The sequence below is a fragment of the Cucumis sativus genome, chromosome 2 (assembly GCF_000004075.3).
Source record: "Cucumis sativus cultivar 9930 chromosome 2, Cucumber_9930_V3, whole genome shotgun sequence".
Lineage (NCBI taxonomy): Eukaryota > Viridiplantae > Streptophyta > Magnoliopsida > Cucurbitales > Cucurbitaceae > Cucumis > Cucumis sativus.
The window spans coordinates 1544880-1567167 of NC_026656.2; the positions used below are offsets into that span (position 1 = coordinate 1544880).

Genomic DNA, 22288 nt, shown 5'->3' on the forward strand with positions numbered 1-22288 from the left:
ATACCCCATTGTTATAGATTTAAGAATTTGTCGAAGAATTATTGATCTTTTTTGTTTTCAACCCAAAGAGAGGTCCATTGTGTTGCTAACTACGATTTTATCTTTCTTCTCACCGTTTTAAAAAAATATATTCAATAAATGTGATTCGATGTAATTGTCTTTTAATAATCGTTAGATGTAAATTCAAAAATCTGCATGCTTTTTAATAAGCATTAGATACAAAATTAAAATATTTTTCATGTTTTTCTTCATTATATCACATGCAAAACTGTCAATCACATTGTAATAACTTATTTGAATAGTTTCTTCCCTAAACGATCTCTTCTAATTTTAACCATATGTAAGATCTAACTCTTAAAGTTAATATCGAATAAACTAAACCTCCAAAAGTCAATCTAAAACAGTGTAGTTGATTTTTTTTTACTAATATTGTTGACTTCTCGAGTCCATTTGAGGTTATATGTTCCTATTTAATAGTTTGTTAACTATACATCATTAGACCTTGATTCTACTTGTAGCATTTAACATTAGCAAGATCACTTTTTTTTCTCCTTATCTTAAAAAGTAAGCATTTTTATTTTTACTTTCATCATACCCTTTTGAAATTCATTGATTTTATTTGTGTTCTTGTTAACAAAAGGCTGAAAACCCACCATTTATCCACACTGATTTGCCTAAGAGAGAGAGAAAAAGATCCAAACCCGACGATTTCGTGTCGGCAACACGGTTTCATCGGCTACCGGAATAGCGACACTCGGAAAAAGTAAACTTAAATTTGCAATTCAGCCGTCCAATTTCAGCTCGATTTCATCGAACACGGCTAAAATGCTAGAACATTTATCTTCCCTCTCGCACTAATCTTCCCAGCTCTTCAATTCTCTCCTAATTTCCCTCTTCCCATCTGTAATTTATGTGTACTTTTCTGGGTTCTTGCTTCTTTGTCTTCCTTCTCCCCCAATTTCTTTAAACCCCATAAAGAAATTTGTCTCAAAATCCACTGAAACTCGCTCAGAGTAAGCTCAAATGGCTTTTGTGCTGGGTCTCGTGCTAGGTTTGTTTGTGGGGCTTGGTCTTGTCGTCGGTTTTGTGAAGTCCGAGAATGCCCGGTCGAAGCGTCGGGCCGATCTTGCTGCTACAATCGCTGCTTTTGCTAGAATGACAGTGGAAGACTCTAGAAAGCTCTTGCCCCCTCAGTACTATCCCTCTTGGGTCGTCTTTTCCCAGAGACAAAAGGTGAGTTTTCTGCTTACTTTTCCTTCTTCTCATGTTTCACTTATGGATGAAGTTAATGAGTTTTTCTGTTCATAGTGGATTAACATTGGTTCTGTTGTTCTATTTTGCAGCTGACTTGGTTGAATCAGCATCTTACCAAGATTTGGCCATATGTTAATGAGGTAGGTTTTGCTTTTGTTTATTATTCCGGGGTTTGTTCTTGATGTGTTGGTCTCTTTTTTACCTTGCTGAATTTTGTGTAATAGGCAGCTTCTGATCTGATAAAAGCTTCTGTAGAGCCTGTTCTTGAACAATACAGGCCTATCATATTGTCATCACTCAAGTTTTCCAGATTCACACTTGGCACTGTCGCTCCACAATTAACAGGTTTGTTCAAGTTGGGGAGGAGGGGTTGATGATTTTGCAGTTTGTAGACTTAGATATCTCTTGTTCTGCATGATTTTCATTTCACTAGGTTGCTTTAAGTATCTGAAATACACTTTCATTTCATTTAAACAGCAGAGTTTGAACAGGATCTGGTATTTAAGCTTTTTATAGTATTGTTGGAATGGTATAAGTCATAACTTAAAGCAAAATCATTCGAAGTGATCCTGGCATTTTATGTTTCTACTTCCATTGTTGCACTTCTTAAGCGAAGTCCAGCCACCTGGTGTTAAGGGCTAAGGAAGTTTAGAAAGACCTTATCCTAGTTCCTAACTTCAGAAATTTGATAACTTAAAACACTTGTTCTCTCCCTAAACTGTCTTTAGGCGGAGGAATCATCCTTCCTGTGAAATGAGTGGGGTGGGCAAGAACATATTTACTTCAATTATTGAATTCAAAAGTTAGCTTGTTGTTTGAAATTAATGAGTGTTTCTTATTTCCACCTTTCCTTCCCGGTAATGTTATCGACTTATCAGAAACTAAGTTTATGAGCACTCTGTTCTAAAGTTTATCTGAAGTTCTAACTATCCTATTCTATTTGGCAGGGATATCTATAATAGAAGATGGAGGAACTGATGGAATAACCATGGAGTTTGAAATGCAGTGGGATGGTAATCAAAGTATAATCCTTGATATAAAGACTAGATTGGGTGTTGCACTACCAGTGCAGGTATCTTGAGCCAATCATCTTTCACCCTCATTTTTCTTCACAAAAAATTGGTTACCATTTCAATTCCCATTTTGAAATTATGTCGATTGATCATATCAGATCTTGGTTCTCTATATGCATAACTTATGTAACAAATTGAACTTGATAGCTTCTTTTGGATTAACAATTAATGAAGTGATTGATGGATGGACTCTTCTTCCCATTATGTTTTGTAAAAAATTAAAGCTTGGAGGTGTTTATCCTAAGGAGTTTAGGGGAGTAGAGTTGTGAACTCCACACCTTGGAGTTTGCAAAAAACATCAATTTTTTACCTTATTTTGTGGGTCCCAAGAGTTCACAACTCTCCAAACTTCATAACTTCTTGCTGTTCACTATTTCACTTCTTGCCCCAAACGTCCCTTCAAGAATTAAATAACTGTCTGAAATTTGTATTTTAAGTACATATTCACATTCACAAATAGACAAGACCCTCACAGGAAATCTCATTTATCAAAAAAATCTTCATAAAAGTTGGGCGTTTAAGTGGGAGATTAATAAAGGTATGCAATGGTAGATGCATTGAGAAACTCAGAAAAGAACTTCACTTTTCAATACTTGCACCAATTTAGCATTATTACCAAGTAGAATCTTTTGGCTTAGTGACCAGACAATTTCTATGATCGTTTTTGGGCGTATCATGATGATACAAGGAACTCTATAGAAATTGGGGAATGAAGAGTCTCATTTGCAGTAATTTTGTTTATACTGACTTGTTTGCCTTTTGGACAGGACTACATATATAAAATCCACTTATTTAGTTCCGTGAAATAATATATTTACATCTAATATTTATCTGTTCAGGTAAAAAACCTTGGATTCACAGGCGTTTTCAGGTTGATATTCAAGCCTTTGGTTGACGAATTTCCATGCTTTGGTGCTGTTTGTTTTTCTTTGCGACAGAAGGTATTATCTTATAAATTTCGACTGATACACTAGGGAAAATTCCTTATGAACAAGTAGCTAATATGATGAAATATTAACGATATCTTAACAGAAAAAGTTGGACTTCACGCTCAAAGTTATTGGTGGGGACATATCAGCAATACCTGGGCTTTACAGTGCACTTGAGGTGTGATCATTATTCGTCATTATATTCACTAATCACTATTTCATTTTCCTTTGTGAATGTTATGTGCTTACTTAGAATCGAGTTTCAAATTAGATTTGACAATGGGGCTTTTATGTTAACACAGGGAACAATTCGAGATGCTGTTGAAGATTCTATTACATGGCCTGTTAGGAAAGTTATCCCTATAATACCTGGAGATTACAGGTATGAGTATGACCTTGAGAAATGTGCAAACTGGTCACGAGGTTGTCTTGTGGCTTTTGCTCACTACAGGAGACTTGCATTTTTTTAATTTGTTCAACTTTTATTGTTTCAGTGACCTGGAACTGAAGCCTGTTGGGATACTGGAGGTGAAACTTGTGCAGGCAAAAGAATTAACAAATAAAGATGTGATTGGGAAATCAGATCCCTATGCTGAATTGTACATACGGCCTCTCCGTGATCGGATGAAAACCAGCAAAATAATTGTAAGCCTTTTTTTAATTACTTTTTGGGATAAATACTTGGGAGTTATTTTACTCCTCTACTGCTTCATCCTCTCTTTTTCCTATTGGACGTGATCGCTAAAGGTGTATCTTTTGTAGAACAATGACTTGAATCCAGTTTGGAATGAACACTTTGAGTTCGTTGTTGAAGATGAGTCCACACAACATTTGGTTGTGAAGGTTTATGATGATGAAGGACTTCAGGCTTCTGAGCTTATAGGATGTGCTCAGATTCAGTTAAGCGAACTTCAACCCGGTAAGGTGAAGGATGTGTGGTTGAAGCTGGTTAAAGATCTGGAGGTTATCAGAGATAATAAAAACAGGGGGCAGGTAACTACACAATAAATCCCCCTTACCCTCGCAAGAAAAATAAATAAATAAATAAACCATCAATCTGCTTAGGAAAAGTTTTTTACTGCATCTATGTAGAATCAAATAGAATTAGTTTCTGGAACCCTGAACTATTTCCCATCAACACTATCATTTTGGTTTTGGTCTCACTGTGTAGTTTGTCAAGTATAGAAAAAAGCGGTAAAACCCTAACCTTTAGTTGGATGGGAAACAATTAAATTAAAACTCTTGACTGTCATTATCCCACTCAAAACACTTGAATGTAGATCTAAACGAGCCAAACCAGTCCTTTTGTTCTGCCAAGAAGACCTCTGGTTCTTTATATGATATGTACCTTCCTTTTTTGATTTTCTGTTGAATGTCTGTATTAGGTGCACTTGGAGCTCCTTTACTGTCCTTTCGGTATGGAAAATGGCTTTACAAATCCATTTGCCTCTGATTTTAGAATGACTTCCTTGGAGAGCGTACTAAAGAATCGGGCAAATGGAACGGAAGCTACCGAAAGCGAACAAGCTGTCACACAGAAGAGGAAAGAGGTTATTATTAGAGGAGTACTTTCTGTCACAGTAATATCTGCAGAAGACTTGCCTGCAACAGATCTTGTTGGAAAGTCTGACCCATATGTTGTACTCACCATGAAAAAATCAGGAATGAAGAACAAAACAAGGGTAATGCTCCTTTGCCTAAAATTAAGATCCTTTGTTTTTGAACATATAGATTTAGAAGTAACACTGTTGACAATTTCATTCTCCCTATGTGATCTTGAACTTAAAATTGCCTCTTCTCGTTCTTTAATCCTTCGTTTCATTTTTCAGGTTGTGAACGAGAGCTTAAATCCCATATGGAATCAAACTTTTGACTTTGTTGTTGAAGATGGATTGCATGATATGCTTATTGTTGAAGTTTGGGATCATGACACTTTTGGAAAGGTGAGGCATCACTCTATTATGATCGGCTATTTTTCTAATCTCATTTTGAGCTTGGAGTTACCTTGTTTGACCCCAGAGAGTTCACGGCCGCATGACTAAGAAAATCAATCTCAATAAATTATTAACTCATGGCTAAACAACTCCATTTCTTGCCTCAAACGCGCTCCTATACAAAAGCTTTTAATATGTCTTGAATTTAAATGATCATTGGTGCCTTATTCACTAAGTTGCTCTCAAATTGATATTTTTTAAAACTGGTTTCCAGTCTCTCTAGCGCTGTGGAAGTTTCTCATTAAACTTACCTTTTCTTTTTCTACTCCAATCCAACAATGTTTAGAACATAAAATGAGTCACCTTGTCTCAGTAATAAAGATAACACGATTCTAACTGATTTATTGGATCAACCAGGATTATATGGGAAGATGCATTTTGACACTTACAAGAGTAATATTAGAAGGGGAATACAAGGAATCATTTGAACTCGACGGAGCCAAGTCGGGGAGGTTAAATTTACACCTCAAGTGGATGCCCCAACCAATCTACCGTGATACCTAAACAATTTTCAGAAGTGTAAACCAGTAAGTTGGAGGTTGTACAACACCTACTTCTCTAAGCAGATGAGATGAATAATGAAGTCTCACATCTTTTATCTGTGAGAGAAACGACCTGAAGATTGTATATATAATTGTTCCATATCACTTTGGCACTATGCACAGACCACTCAATTATGAAGAGAGGAATTTTACAAGCAGAGCAAATGAAGGAGATGCCCTTTACTTTCAATTCCTTAAAAGTGTTAATTTTTCTTTTTTTTGAGAGAGAATATGAAAGAAAGCCTTTCTGGCTGCAAATTCTGACACGTTTATATATGTATTTATTATATTTCTCTTAGTTAAAATATCTCATTCTTTATGAATCTATGTTTCAATTTTACCGACCATAGCTTAATTGACATGTCCTTCTGACCTTACCTTTTTCCTACCTTTTATCTTTCACCTTTTCTCAGCGTTGCTGATCATAGCTTAGTTGACATGTCCTTGTGATCTTATCTTTCACCCTAAGTTGTGGATGTCTTTGAATCACCAGCAATTTACCTTTTTTCGACGTTGCTGATTATAGCTTAGTTGACATGTCTACCATTAGCCCCAAAAAAGGTGTATTATTAAATATATATATATATATATATAATCTTATTCTAGATTGTTAACAATAGAGCAAGTTCTAAATTAAATCTTAGTTTGAATCACGTTAAAAAGCTCTTATATGGTTCTAAGCTTTTTTTAATGGTAAGTATATTCTTGATAAATAAACAGTAGCTTACGTTTATTTTTTCCTAAATTTGATAGAAGAGCCAACAAAATGTACAATTAATTATATTAAATTTACTAATTCATGAAAGATTAATAATATATGTTTTATTCGCCCCACAAATCTGTTTAGATGGTTTATTTATTTTTGAAAGAAAACCTCTTTTTGATATTAAAATAAATTAGCACTTCTCTTGGTCTGATTAACTTGGAGCTATTCAAAAAACTCGAACAGAGTTTAGTTAATTAAGATATAAGGATTTTTGTCAAAAATAAAAAGAAAAGAACAAACTATAGAACATATTTTGTCATTTTTCCTATTTTTGACGATAATCAGGATCACAAGGGTACAAGACTAGCAAAATGGCAAAACAAATTATTATTAAAAAGAAAATAAGCGAAGTTCAATAAATACAAAAATTGTAATTTATTCAGGAAGTTTTAAGAACAAAGGCTAACCTCATCTATCGCTGTACAATTATAACTCAAAATTTCCCCCAAGCGTACATACCTCTGGCCAACATCACCAATAAAATTTCCTCAGAACTGTTAGGCAAAAACGCCTATCTCTGCTACCAATCAGCAGTATGCTTCTCTGGGAATGCAAATAGAGTACAAACACAAAGACGATTAATCATGTGTGGCCTTTAAAAATATCTCATTGTTCTAGATTGCAGAGTAGTCTCATCTTTGAGTTCAGAATGCCATAGATTCATTAGAAACTACGATGTATTGATTTCCTTTCTACGCATAAGGGCTCTCAAGATTGTAAAAGCAGAAACCAGAGCAATCTGCAAATGCTCACAGCTACTTGCTTTTATGCAGATCTGACCCATTTTACGAGTATTTAAGTTGGTGTTAACTGACAGTCTCATGCTTCGGCTAAGTCGAAACTCAGACTCTACGTTCCCGCCAAGGATCGTTTCCTTGTCAAATGAGAGAACTGTCATTGTTACCCTGAGATGGTCATTCCTCACCGGGTAGTCTCTACCTCTTAGAGTAGCATCTATGCTCCCACCGTATGCCATTTGCCCTGCTCCTTCTATACGACCGCCATTGATTACAAACTTCACTCTCTTGCCTAAAGATATGGTATCTTCCAGCTTTGCCCCGTAATAGCAATTTTTCTTGAAAGATGTCAGAGAAACTCCAATCCCAGGAAGGTTGTGTTTAATGCTCCCCAACTTTGCATTGCTATGAACTGTGTACATCTTATCTGTACCGGCAGATTGAACATCAAGACCTAAAGTATAAGAAGTTCTCCTGGAATCCATGTAAGAAGCAGCACACTCAGATTGAATGTTAAATACATTCTTATCCTTGCTCACCTGTCCAGCGACTGAGGTAAAAACATTTTTGTTCATCTCCATCGCTGTTTCCAGGTTTATCCCATCAAAGCCTACATCGTGATCCCATCCTTGTGGGTCAAGAACAGGTCTCACAATCCACTGATCATCTACTGCAATGCAACGGTATCTGTGAACAGGACAATCTGGGTCAAAACTTGGGGGAACGGCCATATCTGGAAGCAGAACAGCATCTGCTTCCGGCATTGCCTGCAAGTCGCCATTATTATCATTGTGTACCAAGTCTCTATCTTTTAAAAGCTTGATCTCCTTCCTCTTTTGATACTCTTCTCTTAACTGTTTCTTTAAATATAGAGTTTCCCTGTAATCCAGCTCATCCAGGTATTCCTTCTTCAGAGAGTTTGACAATTTCTTGAATTGGGATTTTGTCAAAATGCGAAAAGAAGGTAGATCGTCATAGTCATCTTCGTCAATGTCGTTGAGTAGAATAGCTTCAAAGTCATTGTCCACACCCAATGTATTTGCCATACTTCGGTGCCGTAAAAAAGATGAGAGTAAGTGGGGAAGTGAAGGCAGCCGGGAAATAGCTGATGGCCCCAGCTCAATGCAATTTTGAAATTTCAATAGTGTATTAATGCTGCCCAAAATTTTAGTACAAATGCACAACAACAAGAAATGTGATCTCCAGACCTGTCCGTTTGGAAGAACTTTTTCCCCCATAATATTTTTCTTACACTGAGGATGGTTCTCAACCAAAAGGATGGGATTGTCAAGTTTTGAGTCAGACAACGCCTGATATATATTTTGCTGCAAAACATCTGAGCAATGGGCCACATATGATTCGAAGGAGACAGGATACCCATCAGGTCCTTCAGGAAGAGCTGAGGAACAATGAGTCAAGACTAGGATGGTGTTGAACCAAATTGCAGAACCAAAGACCTCATTCATTAGCTTCATCAAAAGATAATCACCATGATGCTTATTTACAAGGTCAAGGCGATCAAAGTACAAAACAATATCTGGTGGGGATTTCCTTATATATCTCTTCACTGAAAACATAATTTTCTTATTTCTCTTCATATTTCCTGAGGACGATTGTGAAAGACCAGGAGTATCAATGATGGATACTTTTATCCCATTAATTGTCCCCACAATCTCGTGGATATGACCAGTTGCAGGTTGAAATGCATTAGTTGGAGTTTTTGCTTGATCAAAGAGGGAATTTATGGTAGCACTCTTACCAACTCCTGTTTTACCCAGTACAAGTATCCTAAATGTGAAGTTTAATTCTGGTATCCCAGCTGCTTCTTGTTCAGCTGCTTTTGCTCTGGCTTTGATCCTTTCAAGGTTAACTCTTTTAAGATCAGATTCCCCTACCTGTATCAAAGTCGCTAGATGTATTCGATACAAAACTTTTTCCACTAGCAAATTGTTCTGTGTCTGCCCAATTCTCAGTAGAAGTCGAAAGAACTGAACTTGGAGGTCCTCAATCTTTGTCAACACGTCCTTCTTTACCCCGTTAGAGTCATGTTGAGATTGGGATGAGTCTCCTCCAACCTGTGCCAGGGACAAATCATCTTGATTCTCCAAATTCCCATTAGAGTCTGATGTATGAGGGGTAGTGGGAGCTACAATATTGGTTGCTTGTGCAACTACAAAAGGTACATGATGAAATTCTAGAATTAGCAAAGTTTGAAAACAACCAGAAATGGTTTGTAAAACAAGCTTACATTCTTCAATAGTAGAATATAGCTCATTTAAAATTTAGAGAGACAATGAAAAGTTTAATGTGGTCAGCATGCTTAAAAAGAGGAGATGTCCTATTGGATAAGTAATCCGATCAAGCTATAAAAACTTCTTAAAATCTGTGTCATCAGCAAAGGAAAGATAATTATGAATCTAAAATAAATCAGAATTAGCATATCGATATGTACCTTCATCATCTTGGTTTTCATCCATGTGCTCTTTATTTTCCTCACCAAAGAAACCGTCACTCCCCAGTAATGGTCTTGATGAAACCACAGACTTGGATACTAATTGAGAAAACAACCAGTCTCTAACACCCTTCATTTTGCCTGCAAAATATTAAAAAGGTATGAACAAAAACGCTTTAATAATTAATTGAGAAAACAAACATTACAGGGTGCTCTTATTGTTATAACTGAATGGCAAGTGCTCTTATTGTTAGAATAGTTTGAGAGAAACTTGGCTGCCAAGCACTGACGAGAAGATCATTCACAAACATAACAGACAACATAATACAGCAACTTTTATGTGGTAATTGGTATCACCTTCTCCTAGCAATAAGGCTACTGTTCTTTGCTAAAAAACCAGGAACGAACAAAAATGAATGCCATGTAGTCCCAACAAAAATCCTCTACACCAAATAAAATACATATAAAGATTCCTCTTCCAACTTATCCTCAGTAATTAAGGTCCTACCCATCAACTCCTCAAACGGAATCCATAAGGAATTTATATCAATAAGATCATGTGCCTTAGTACCTATTTGTTCTTCACAGAGGCCTGAATGGGTGTAACATTCAGGTTTTTCCTTCAACCTATTCCATAAGTCCATCCACCTTGAAAGCCGAGAACATTCACATTTCCTTCAATCAAGTTCAAAACTACAAGCACCCTTTTCCAACGCTTCCGAGTTCCCATAGAAATCATCAAATCATTTTCCTACTACAGCTAGAGAGAGTTCACAAGACGTAATCCAAATAGACCAATTACATATTATCTCCACTTCTCTTAAACAGACGAGTCCTGTTTCTTTACATCCACTATTATCAACTCCAATCCTAAGAACCTTGTTATCTATCAAACGAAATCTAACCCAATAATCCAAGACATCACGAGGCAAGAATCCATAAGGAATTTATATCACCAAGAATCACTAAGAACTCAACGTAGACAACTCAGCATTTTCCCATACACATGCATTTCTCTAACCATCACCACAAATCCTCATTCTCTCTTCGCGCTTCCAAGCTCAAACAACAAAATAAAGCATATCCTAAACAAAAACCACAACCCAGTTCAACTAAACTAAATACTCACCACCCACTAGATAACTCCATTGAACGCATGAAAACAAGAACAAATTCTCACCTCAAACAAGAAGCCTCCACTGAAATGAACCGGAATTGAACAAAAAAAAATCCTGGGACAAAGCAATAGCATCAACTTAACTTCTCCAAGAACCAAGCCAAAATTGAACCAAGGTTACGCTCACATCTCAATTACAAAACTTCGCATCGGAAACCGACGAAGAAATGTCCCCGATTGAGATTCCGATTCCAATTCCGATTCCGATTCCGATTGACGTGTACGGTGAAGACAAAGGAAAAATTTGGGCGAGGGCTAAGGCGAGAGAAAAGGGATAAGACAGAAACACAATTTGGAAAAACGGAAACTGAAATGGAACCCAAAGCACAAGAGAGGACAACCTTATCAATTATAAGCTGCGGTAAGGACCATGATAGTGTATACTTCAAATGCGACACGTGGCAATCCTTTTAACATCTAACGGACCAGATGAGTTCGATTTTATGTGGTTGAGATGATTTGTTATACATGCGTGGGAGGGTAACGTACGGACACGTGGTGGAAGGAGAGTGGTTGGTTCAATATAAGTCATCATCACCTCAAGTCGTTGGATAGTTAACTGAACTTTTTCGTTTGAAAGCCTTTTGAAATAATATAACACTCTGAGTCTAGCAAAGAGTAATGAATAAACTTATATCACATTAATAGGAGTAATCTTGTAATCTCTATATGTCTCTCATCATTTACTTGATTTAGTCGGTCAAATTAGTTAGCACTAACCACCTACGTGTGCCTTATTTTGTATAACTTAACTTTTGTTATCAATTAAGAGTTTTAGTGGTTGTTTGGGTTTCAATTTCTTTGTCTCTAATTATAACCAGTGGTGTTTTCAAGTACTACAATTCACAATTAACGATAATACAATTCACGTCTCTTTATAATTGATATTTAAGGATCATGCATAGTATTTAATTCAACTTAGCTGACAATTTTCTTTTCTTGTTATTATTTTCTTGACAGAAATCAGAACTATTGTTTAGTTAGAAATACTTGAAGTTATTTCATTCATTTTTTTCACCAGCAACCAAAGAAGGCTCTTTCTTAAAGAAGCATGCAGGAGAAAATGGACAAAATTTGAAACTGTTCCTTGGCATTGTTGGATTGTTTGTGTTCTCTGGCTTATGGTGGTTAGTTGAGCAACCTTCACATCTTTTTCTGGTAAACATGGTTGACATAATATCGACCAACATATCAAATATTTGTACCCTTTCTCCACAATGTCTACATGACTCAAATGGAGAAAATGGTGAAGCATACAGTTATATTTGCACCATCTATTTCTAACGATAAATCGACATGATCCAAATGGCATTGATTTTGCCCATTTTTTAGAATCCAATGTTACAAGTCATCAAATGCAATCTTATGATGGCTATTTTTTGTGCCTTTCAGTATGGCGTTTGGCAGCAATAGGCATTGAACCCAAGTTTGCACCTCCTAAATCAGCAGAAGTGGTGGAAATCTTGTTGCCAGTTGCTTCCTTGGAAATTTTGTTGCTGATGACTTCTAGTATGTTATATATAAAGAGAGATTAGCAATCTTTCATGAACTGAAGCATTAAATTGAATCACATTTGGTTTTATTTTATAGGGCATTGAAGAAGCCATTTGGAGAAGCCCTTTGGTGGTTGCATTAGGTTCCTAGGGCACGTTGACTGATATTGTCATCCATGGCCGCCATTAATTTTTGCTTTACATTCTTGGATCAGTCTTAGGTAAGACATCAATTATATTCCAACAAAAACTTTAAAATTTGATCGCTCTTGAGCTATTTCAGCGTCGATAGTCTGAATAACCTGTTTCTAAGAACAAAGTTGAGGTTGCATCCTTGATAAATAAACAGAACACTTTTCTTAATCTGATCTACCATATAAACTTGTTTTCTTTGTTGAAACACGGGCATAGTCATTCTCCGATCATGTGAAAAGAGTTGAGATATACTTAGACTGGAACCATGCACTTTAATTTTCAAATGTTGTAATATTCTCTCTTTTTTTTTCTCAGTATTTATAGGGTTAATAGCTGCCAACCTCTCAGATTGGCTAGCACCAAAGTTGACATTTATATTCAATTCAGTAAAGCTCAGAAGTGTAATTTGAAGAGTGGTCAACAAGAATTTTGAACGTTAGACAAAAGTTTATTACAGATGCTGCTGCTCAGAAACTTTCTTCAGCCAACAGCAAACTTTGACTTTAAACTAAAACATTTTAGAATATCTTTGCATCCTCATCAACAGACTAAAAACCGCATAAAGTTCCATGTATTTATGTCAGGAAGTAGATTAATCAGGAGAGAGAGAGAGAGAGAGAGTCAAAAGAGAGTTAAATTCAGTATGAATCACGTGTAATAAAAAAGGGCTAAAGCAGCCTGTCATTATACTGTTACTCCACCAGATCCAAAAGGAGCAGCAGCCCATATGTTGAAGTTTCATGTTTGAACCAAGAGGTGGTTCTCCACCAAAAAAAATGATGGATAAAATTTAAAATCAGAAGCCCGGGCAACGATGAACCCACCCGGAATACTTAGTTATCTAGAGAGAGAGCTCTATAATTAGATTTTTCATACCTTTTCTTTTCATGGTATGTGAAGAGAGATCAGTAATCTGCTGAGCCACAACTTAGTATTGAAACTCCAAGGCTAGCCACCATACTTGAGTAGTAGTGAAAAGGAGTTCAGGAAAAGTACCAGAGAAGTTCCCTTCAAATAGGGATCTGAGTCTGCCTTCAAGAGTAAATTTGTCACGATTTTCCTCTTCAAAAAGTTTCGGGCACGCCTGTGTCTTAACAGTAGAATGTGTTAATGTGTAGGCATCCACTCAGAGCTCAACTAGTCACTGAAAAAAATATCAATTACTGGCTTCCATGGAAAACAAGCATACTGATGAAATCAATTGAGCTTCAACCAATCTTGACCCATGATGAAGTATTCCATCTAACCAAAATGTTAGGAAGCACTCTGCTTCTCACTTGCCTTGTAATAGAGCATCTTTTGCACATAAAACATCATGTATCCTTGTGCAGCCCTGACAATGTTTTCATTGACTTGGGTAATCCAAGCATCGTCGCATTTATACCATTGATTACTTAGCCGCAAGTAGGTCACGTAATGGCCAGCGTCCAATTTTCCTTTATGAGTAATAACGGCAAACAACTCAAATTCCGACGACATCTCATTACAACCATCTAGTTCATCTCCATCAAATGGAAAAATCCTATTTCCAAACCGACTTCTCAAGATTGAAGATGAGAGGTAGGGTGCCATGTCTAAAGAAAATGGAAACTGCAAATAACGATCCACCTTCCGTGACATTTTCCGAACCGAAGAATGCTCAAATCTTTTAATGTGGAAACAAGAAACTAATGGAAGCTTTCGTATGGACATTTGTTTGAGAGATTCCTGCCGCACCTGACACTGTTGGCAGAAGAATTTCTGGTCAGACCCAAGTTTTTCGGGTCTAGTGAATTGGTCCAAACAACCCACCAGGGAAGATAATCTCTGGTTTTGGCTTGAGTTCATGCAATCTGCCTCCCCATTGCAAGGAAGATTTGACCTTGCGGCTGCCATCTTTGCAGATCCCCCTAGATTTGGTTCCAAATCCAACGAGATGTCTACACATGGATCATAGGTTGTTGACGTGAAACCACAAGCCATACACATGACATCAGATCGCAATATGCCAGAAAATACTCTATGAGCAATACAACAGTCTCCATTGCCTGCACTGGAGAAAAGACGGGGATAAGTTATTCAATACTAAAATGAAGCTATGTTATCAAATCAGAATTATTCTCATACACCAAAATGAGAACTTAATCGTTAAATGCTGAGCTAAAACAAAATCTAAAAGACAGTGGCAAAGAAATTCATATCAAATAACCTTAAGAACATATAAAACATTCATCTTTTGTATTATCCCTAAGCAAGGAATGAAATGTTAGGGCCTTAATTCTATCTTTCCTTATTTGTTCAGAAAATTGTCTAGTATTAGAAATGTTGGCAATAGTGGAGAGTTTTTATGGATATTTTCCGGGACTCAGTGACTAGCATTATCAAGAAAGATGAGAACTGGTAGAAGGTGACAAATATCACCCCATGAATAAAAATGGTTTGCAAGATTTTTCACCAACTCCTTAACAAACCTGGTCTGACCTTTGCTCATGAACGGGTTCATAATAGTCAATATGCTTAACGTCTTGGACTCAAACAAAGGCATTGCGTGATAAACATGTGAGGTGGATGATCCTACTTGTAACTCATAACCAAGTTGGTTGAGAAAAAATTGACTTACAAGTGAGAAGTAGAAAATACCATCAAGCCAGCAAGGTTGAGTTTGGAAATTATCCCTAAATCTTTGAGCACTTGTCAACTCCTAGAGCAATAGCAAGATTCCTAGACTCAAATCCTGCAGTTAAATTTTATGGTTACTTACTACGAATTATCTTGGCTTTGGAAAAAACACACGCTAATACAAACAAAACAAGGTGATTGTTAAAAATCAGTCTAAGCTGATCGTCTTTCATATATGCAATGCAGCAAGTTTCATTCATATGATATGCCTTGGGGTTATCCATTGACTGTTGTCTGGGCTTTTCAACTGAAAATTTAAATACCCACTTAAGCAGCTAAGGATTTTCCCCCAACTCAAATGAGACATCTTATCCAAGCAGAGTCAATTGGAGATATACCAAACTATTTATTGATGCAGAGTGACTGGCCAGCCTATAGAATTAGCAACCTTTCCAGCCTCCGTTCATCTATCAGAGTGCCTTGAAACCTAAATTCTAATTCGGACTGATTAAGGAAAGATGGTCAAATGGCAGAACTGGCCAAGCCAGGAAGGTTCAACTGCTGGAGATTATTTCTTTGGTTAGATTTAGTTTTCAAAACAAGTGTTGCAGCACCAAAATTAGTTGGGTTTCATTAAACTCAAGAAGAATATGGAGCTCACAACCCAGAAACAGAGAATCAAATTTCTAGATAGTAATAGAAAAGACATATACATTGCACTTAAACTCAATGAGGAGCACTAATATGTTCAAGAAATACCTAAATCACTAAAAGAAATGTGACATTAAAAAATACAAGAATCCATACACATGAAACCAATAGGAGCTAAAAATCACTAAAGAAATGTGACATTACAGGATACACAAAATCCATACACATGAGACCAATAGTGGACCATGATATAACCGGCCATGTTTAGAAGATTCCGCATACAGTTTGGTATTGACAAGAACAGGCTATCATAAGAATGCTACTACCTACAAAAAAAATAGCAAATTTTGCAACAAAACTAAAACCTGATTGATTCTGCCGTTTGACTTCCAAACAACCAGTGCAAAAAAGGAAAACAGGAAAGAACAAATTAGGAGAGAGAAGGAAAAAAATGAAAAAGTAGATACCACATGTACATTATTTGAAAAGGATCTGAAACCAAACAGAATATTGAAAAGCAAAAATTTACCTTGACTGTAAGGTTTACGCCGATCTTTGTCCACCTTTTCGTGGATGCCTTCAAGAATAGAGATGAAAAATTCGTGTGCATCTTGTTGTTCATAACTTGCGAGGTTTGCAGCATGTTGCCACCAACTACAATCAGACATAGGTTGAATGGGTTGAGAAAAAAGTCCATCTTTATAACGACAATAAATTAACTAATCGAACATTCTACGAGAGAGAAAATCAAGATCTCGAAAACCTGAATAAAAATTTTGCTGGGCTGTAAGGAGTTCGATCACCGGAGAAGACAGCGGAAAACATAGCATCCAGATCACAAGCCAAACAGATGCGCGAATTTTTACTGCCATTCCCATCATTGACATTCGAACTTACATTGCTCCCATTGACATTTCTCTGACAAAAATACCGATTATGTCGATCACTCAAGAAAAAATTCCTTAACGGCGGAGTATGCAGCAATGCTTGCAAAACCGAGTTCATAAAACAAGTATTCCCCAAATTATTCAATCCCCTCAACCCCCAAGGTAACTCAGATTCAGAACCCAAATTCGAATTCACACAATCAAGTGGACTCGAGTTAGCACCCACTAAAACCCTCTCTCTCAGATCCGGCATCCACGGCTGATAATCAACCCTCCGTCGCTTCCTCAGATTCTCCGGCGGAAGCGAAGGCTGCGAAGGCGACACACCACTGGACGACACCGCATTTCCACCAAGAGTAGAAGCTGTCGTTTGAGCCAACACCACCGCAGCATCAAAGTCCCTATCGTAAACCTGGTCACGACAAGCACAGCAGAAAAGCTCAGCACGATCAACATCCACAGCGATCTCGTGACCAGTCGGCATTGATTCAGCATGAGCCGCAGCGTGGGAATGGGATGGCGGAGCATGGCAGGAGACTGCAGCGCAGGTGACACATGCGTAAAGCCTAGGACGAGCGGAATCGCCGCAAGAACTACAACGAGGGACTTCGTTGGGGTCTCGTCGGATGGCGGCGCGGCCACCGGGAGGCTTGACACGGAGACAGTCTTGTAGGAGGCGGAAGGACTTGGAGCCATTGCGGGAACGGAAGTCGGCGAGATGGGGACAAGAAGGGGGAAAGATCTGAGAGGTGAAAGGGAGATTTGGGTGGTGGAAATTGGAAGACATGGAAAGGAAGGTGAAAGGTTATGGAAGAAAATGGAGGATGAAGAAGAAGAAGAAGAAGGAAGAAGGGAAGAAGATGAAGATGATGATGGTGTAAGCCCTAGATTTCATAGTCATAAGCTTCATGGATTTGAGATATCAACGGCTAGGATTGGAGAATGGGGAGTGACAAACCATTGTGGGCAATGAGGATGAACCCTTCTTTATGTGTTTGTTTTTATTTTTTCACGATTTGCAAAAATAAATAAACTTAAACGTCTAATTTTCACATTTTTATAAATTTAAAGGTTAATTGTTATTATTAAAAGTTTGATGATGTAATAAAAGATGATTTTTTTTTTTTTTTGCATGAAATGTGTTATCACGTAAGAAATTAAATCTTAGAAAATTTCTAAGTTATATCATAACATTTGGTGCTTACTCTAAATTTTTGTTAGAAAATAATGTATATGTTGAAAAAATCATCAATAAACTAACAACTTCTCAAATTTTTTTCCCATATGATATCTTAGCACAATTTGTTTCTTAAGTAGTAGGTTTAAATTACTTATTTTAGTTAGCATTTTCCCACCACCAATCATCTATTTAATAGCATCAAAGCATTGAAGAACTCCAACTTTAGAAATCTAATTCTGCATTCAATTTTAAAAAGGAATTAGAAGACCAAAGAATAAAGAAAGGGGAAAGAAAAGGACAACTGTGGGTTAGTAAAAAAAAGTGAATGCAATATAATTAATATAATGTAATAAATGTAAAACTTATATTAAACTCGAGTTGACAAAATCTACGTATAGAATATGCTTCGTAGACTCTTCGAATAAACAAATTTACCGTTTGAATGTTTTTAGTGTGATTCGATTTTAAATTTGAAATTCTAAAACGTGTAATTATATTTAAAAGTAAAAGAAAATATTATGAAAATACAATGTTTCATCTTATGAATTTAATTTAATTGATTTTGTTAAATTAAAACATATAGTATGTGATATCTTATAAATTATATGATTTTACAAAATAACAGTTAACGTAAACACCAATTTATAAATACATTATCGAACACTTTTCGAACAATTGTTTAAATTGAAATTTAATCTCTCAATCTACTAACATTTATTTTTCAAATATGATGAAATTTCATTTTCGTTTAATAGTTTGTGAAAACAAGGATTCGCACCACATATTTTATTAGTCATTTTGACACGTTAAAATGTCAATTGAGCTGTATTTGGAATGCCTTTGAAATATTCGTCAACAATGAAATTAATAATGGGCCCTGTAGATATGTAAATATAAATATGTAAAGGAAAAGACCAATCATAGAGGGGTTGGAGGCATCGACACCACGATTCTTGGCCAATGGTTTCATGATTTTGTACTTGCTGTCTGCTTCTGTGGACGACAATAAATCAAATGTCTAATCACTTTATCAGACAATACAGAAACATACTCATAATAGAATCAAACCTTAAAAATTAACTTTGAATATACCTTCCTTCCTTCATTACCTCCCTAAGCTAATAGCTGCTAGAAATTAAAGTTCCCTGAAAAAAGAAAAGAAAAACAAAGGACAAGAGAAAGGGTGTGGTCAATAACGTGCTACCGGTAATTGATAATATAAGAGTGATAGAAGGTTCGAGTTGGGAAGCATTTAGAGAGTCAATCTCATTCTCGTTCCTATGTATAAGAACATAGGGATGAACAGTAATTATAACAATTTAAAAAGTAAAAGGAACAAAAAGTAAGTAGATTTTGGATTTGAGAAAGGTCAAGAGAAAAGCATGATCAATATGTTTAATTACATCAATCACAGATCCATAATATAAGAGTGCCAGAAGGGTCAGGTTGAAAAGAACTTAGAGAGTCAAGCTCATTCTAACTAATTCCTGTGCATGTACATAGAGATGAACAATAACAAGTTAGAAAGTACAAAAAACAAAAAGCAAGTACATTTTGGGTCTGAGAAATGACAAGAGAAAGGGCATGGTGAATATGTGCTAACTGTAAAATAAACTTGTTTGATTACATCAATCGTAGATCAATAATATAGGTGTGGCAGACAGGTCAGACTAGGAAGAACTAAGAGAGTCAATCTCATTCTCATTCTTGTGTGTATGCACCATAGAGATGAACAATATTTGTAATAAGTTAGAAAGTATAAGAAACGAAAAGTAAGTAGATTTTGAGTTTATCTAGAATGACTTTCAAAATTCTTTAAAACATTTTATTAAAGGTAAAAAGTAAACAAAAATGCAGTCATCAATGTCGAGATAGTTGGGCTGTGTGCATGTGATACAACAGCTAAGGGCATGGTATGAGATTAGATAAAATCAATTTGAAGAGTACAGATCACCTTAATTTACAGAATAGAACAAAAACAGGGCATTTAAATTAATGAGAAACATGAATGGATGGGACATAAACTATTTCCTCTGATTAAGATGGGTTGTGTAATTGATGTACAAAAATTGTAAAATGACAGCACATTACATTTAAGATGATTATTAAAAAGAAAAAGAATATGACCTAACTTCTGATGAAATTTGATATGCATTAGCATAAACTGATATAACATTCAGATTCTGTTCATACAAACTAACTCCTAAAATACCAGTAGAAACCACAAGCAGTCCATGTGATCAAGGAATGCTGATGTTCATAACTTTCACATCAACAGTCTTGGAAGCAAATTCATCAAGGAATGATGATGTTCATGAATTTTCTCTTTGCAAATGCTAACCACCATTTATTTGGAGTCCCATTGGTTCTATAGGCAACACTCAAAAGTCTCCCACTTGTTTCTTCTCTTATCTGCTTCAAATAATTCCTGAATAGCTCTGCATATAGAATTCAACATATTTGAAGCTTATAACAATTGTCAAATAATAAGACAAGAAACAGGAGCCTACGCCACACAATATTAACTCAATATATCTGCATTAACTGAATTGGGAAAAAAATCTTCATCTGGGAAAAGAATGTTGTACTGACATAAATTGTGTGAAAATCTGAAAAAGGAACAAAGTGCCTAATCTGTATCCAGCAAACTAAAACAAATGCAAATGAAAAAGTTGATGATCATTGGGTAGTGGAGCATCTTTATATGCAGGTATTTGTAGTTAACAAATATTAGCAGTAGAGATATAGAGAAGACTAAAATCAAGCTTCACCTGCTTCCTCATTAGATTGGGGAATAGGGAAGAGTCCAGGAAAGGGAAAGCCTGACTCTCCGGGCACGGGAACGTTCTCCAAACCCAAGTTAATTATAGCCTTGGTTCCTACAGCCAAAGTTCTGCAACCTTCAAGCCTCTTCAAAGCCACATTGATGTAGAATGTCAAATAGATGAGAAGCTTATCAGCAGCACTCTTAATGTCAAAATTTCTAAAGAAGACATTGGCACGAAAGAATGTAATTGCTTCATCAACAATATCAGTCTTATCTGTGAATTTCCAAACAACATAAATTTCAGTATGAAACATACAGAGAGATGAGATGTTCTACAAACAACTTAATCAACCTTGATCTGAAACTGGAGCAGGACCCTTTATGTGACTTTTCAAAGGAAGTAAAGGACAACCACAAGCCTTGCTTATTCCTTCCTCATCCACAAAGCTAGAATGATGAACCTAGAACAAAACCACCAACTCAATTCCAAATCAACACATGAAGAGAGAAAAAATACCCATTTGAAATATAATAAAATCGATAAAAAAAAATACGAACAAGTTTCCTCTAACCCTTCCAACGCTATATCCAAATCGAGAAAAGCGTTAAACCCATCAAAAACTTGAAAACCCACCATTATTTTTCTCAATAATCAACGTCCTACACTTCTTCCCAAGCTCCGAATTCTTCCCAACTGTAAAAATCGTAGGAGAAAACAAGAGTAAGAGAATCAATCTCTTTAATCAATAATTCCAGTCTCCAAATGGTAATTCAGAAATGAATCCTTTAAATATCAATCCAATCTAGCGAACAGCTATTCTTTCAAAGACTAAGGATCGAATTTCCCAATAAACTTCGAAATCCGCAGCTCGATCGACTCTCACTTGGCAGTCAGCAGAATTGAGTAACCATGATTTCGATGTTACTTACCGGAAATATTTCTGTTCCGATGAGCGGATCGGAGTCAGAATAGCCGCCGGAAATGTCAGGAGGAAGACCGAAGCAAATGACGGGGACCGGAGAAATGGGCTTCTTCGTTTCTAATAATTCCGTCACCGTCTTCGTCTTCTTCTTCTTCTTCCCATTTTACTATGTCAATATAAGCGAGTGGGGACGAAAGGGAATAATGTTAAAGTTTAGGCAATGTGTTGTAAAAATAACACAAATAAAGGGCCTCTTTGGAAATTTAAGAATATAGAGGCACTCTTGAAGTAAGTATAAGTGGGAAAAGAACTGATTTGCAAATTATCAATTTGCAATAAATTTCTTTGCTTGTAAGGAAGTGCTTATTTCACCTCTCAATTAATGATTTTGTTTTGTTGTTCCTTTGAGAAACTATATCTAGTGTGTTTATATATATATATATTCATTTTCCTAAAAAAACGTATTTACAAATATAACAAAATATTGTCATCTATACGTGTACAATTCATCATAGATATAGGATTTATATTTTATAGATTTTTGTCGTAGAAAAATGTTAGTTTATTAGAACTTCTGATATTTTATATTTTAGTTTATTTTTTAAAATACATAAGAAATTTCAAATTTGTTTTCGATAGTTCATGACCAATGGAGTTTCTATCAAAGCAT

At 36.1% G+C, this 22288-nt stretch overlaps 4 protein-coding genes across 7 annotated transcripts; 1 reads left to right on the forward strand and 3 right to left on the reverse strand.

Moving 5' to 3' along the window:
* The first annotated feature begins 651 nt into the window (after nt 1-651).
* LOC101215829 (synaptotagmin-5) lies at nt 652-6139 on the forward strand. The gene is made up of 12 exons (XM_004139241.3): nt 652-1233; nt 1344-1394; nt 1479-1599; nt 2202-2326; nt 3167-3268; nt 3360-3434; nt 3559-3638; nt 3751-3901; nt 4019-4249; nt 4642-4938; nt 5086-5199; nt 5608-6139. The coding sequence occupies exons 1-12, from the start codon at nt 1024-1026 to the stop codon at nt 5752-5754; spliced, it is 1704 nt and encodes a 567-aa protein (XP_004139289.1). The 5' UTR covers nt 652-1023; the 3' UTR covers nt 5755-6139.
* A 731-nt stretch (nt 6140-6870) lies between these two features.
* On the reverse strand, nt 6871-11241 carry LOC101215593 (translocase of chloroplast 90, chloroplastic). Of its 3 annotated transcripts, none has more exons than XM_011650409.2 (3): nt 10928-11241; nt 9748-9888; nt 6871-9465 (listed from the first exon to the last, which is right to left on the reverse strand). In XM_011650409.2, exons 2-3 carry the CDS (start codon nt 9881-9883, stop codon nt 7229-7231), a joined length of 2373 nt encoding a protein of 790 aa, XP_011648711.1. In that variant the 5' UTR covers nt 9884-9888; nt 10928-11241; the 3' UTR covers nt 6871-7228. The 3 variants fall into 3 exon arrangements, with proteins under 3 accessions (XP_011648711.1, XP_011648710.2, XP_031736849.1); XM_011650408.2 differs by having other exon boundaries at nt 10319-11241; XM_031880989.1 differs by lacking the exon at nt 10928-11241 and adding an exon at nt 10105-10304.
* A 1988-nt stretch (nt 11242-13229) lies between these two features.
* Nucleotides 13230-17826, reverse strand: LOC101204698 (ubiquitin C-terminal hydrolase 22). Of its 2 annotated transcripts, XM_031880990.1 has the most exons (4): nt 16625-17826; nt 16391-16515; nt 16227-16247; nt 13230-14639 (listed from the first exon to the last, which is right to left on the reverse strand). In XM_031880990.1, exons 1-4 carry the CDS (start codon nt 17533-17535, stop codon nt 13867-13869), a joined length of 1830 nt encoding a protein of 609 aa, XP_031736850.1. In that variant the 5' UTR covers nt 17536-17826; the 3' UTR covers nt 13230-13866. The 2 variants fall into 2 exon arrangements, with proteins under 2 accessions (XP_031736850.1, XP_004139406.1); XM_004139358.3 differs by lacking the exon at nt 16227-16247 and having other exon boundaries at nt 16625-17824.
* Nucleotides 17827-18724: 898 nt separating this feature from the next.
* On the reverse strand, nt 18725-21823 carry LOC101204449 (actin-related protein 2/3 complex subunit 3). The gene is made up of 6 exons (XM_011650412.2): nt 21626-21823; nt 21330-21389; nt 21048-21156; nt 20700-20969; nt 19021-20366; nt 18725-18921 (listed from the first exon to the last, which is right to left on the reverse strand). Exons 2-5 carry the CDS (start codon nt 21330-21332, stop codon nt 20224-20226), a joined length of 525 nt encoding a protein of 174 aa, XP_011648714.1. The 5' UTR covers nt 21333-21389; nt 21626-21823; the 3' UTR covers nt 18725-18921; nt 19021-20223.
* Nucleotides 21824-22288: the final 465 nt, after the last annotated feature.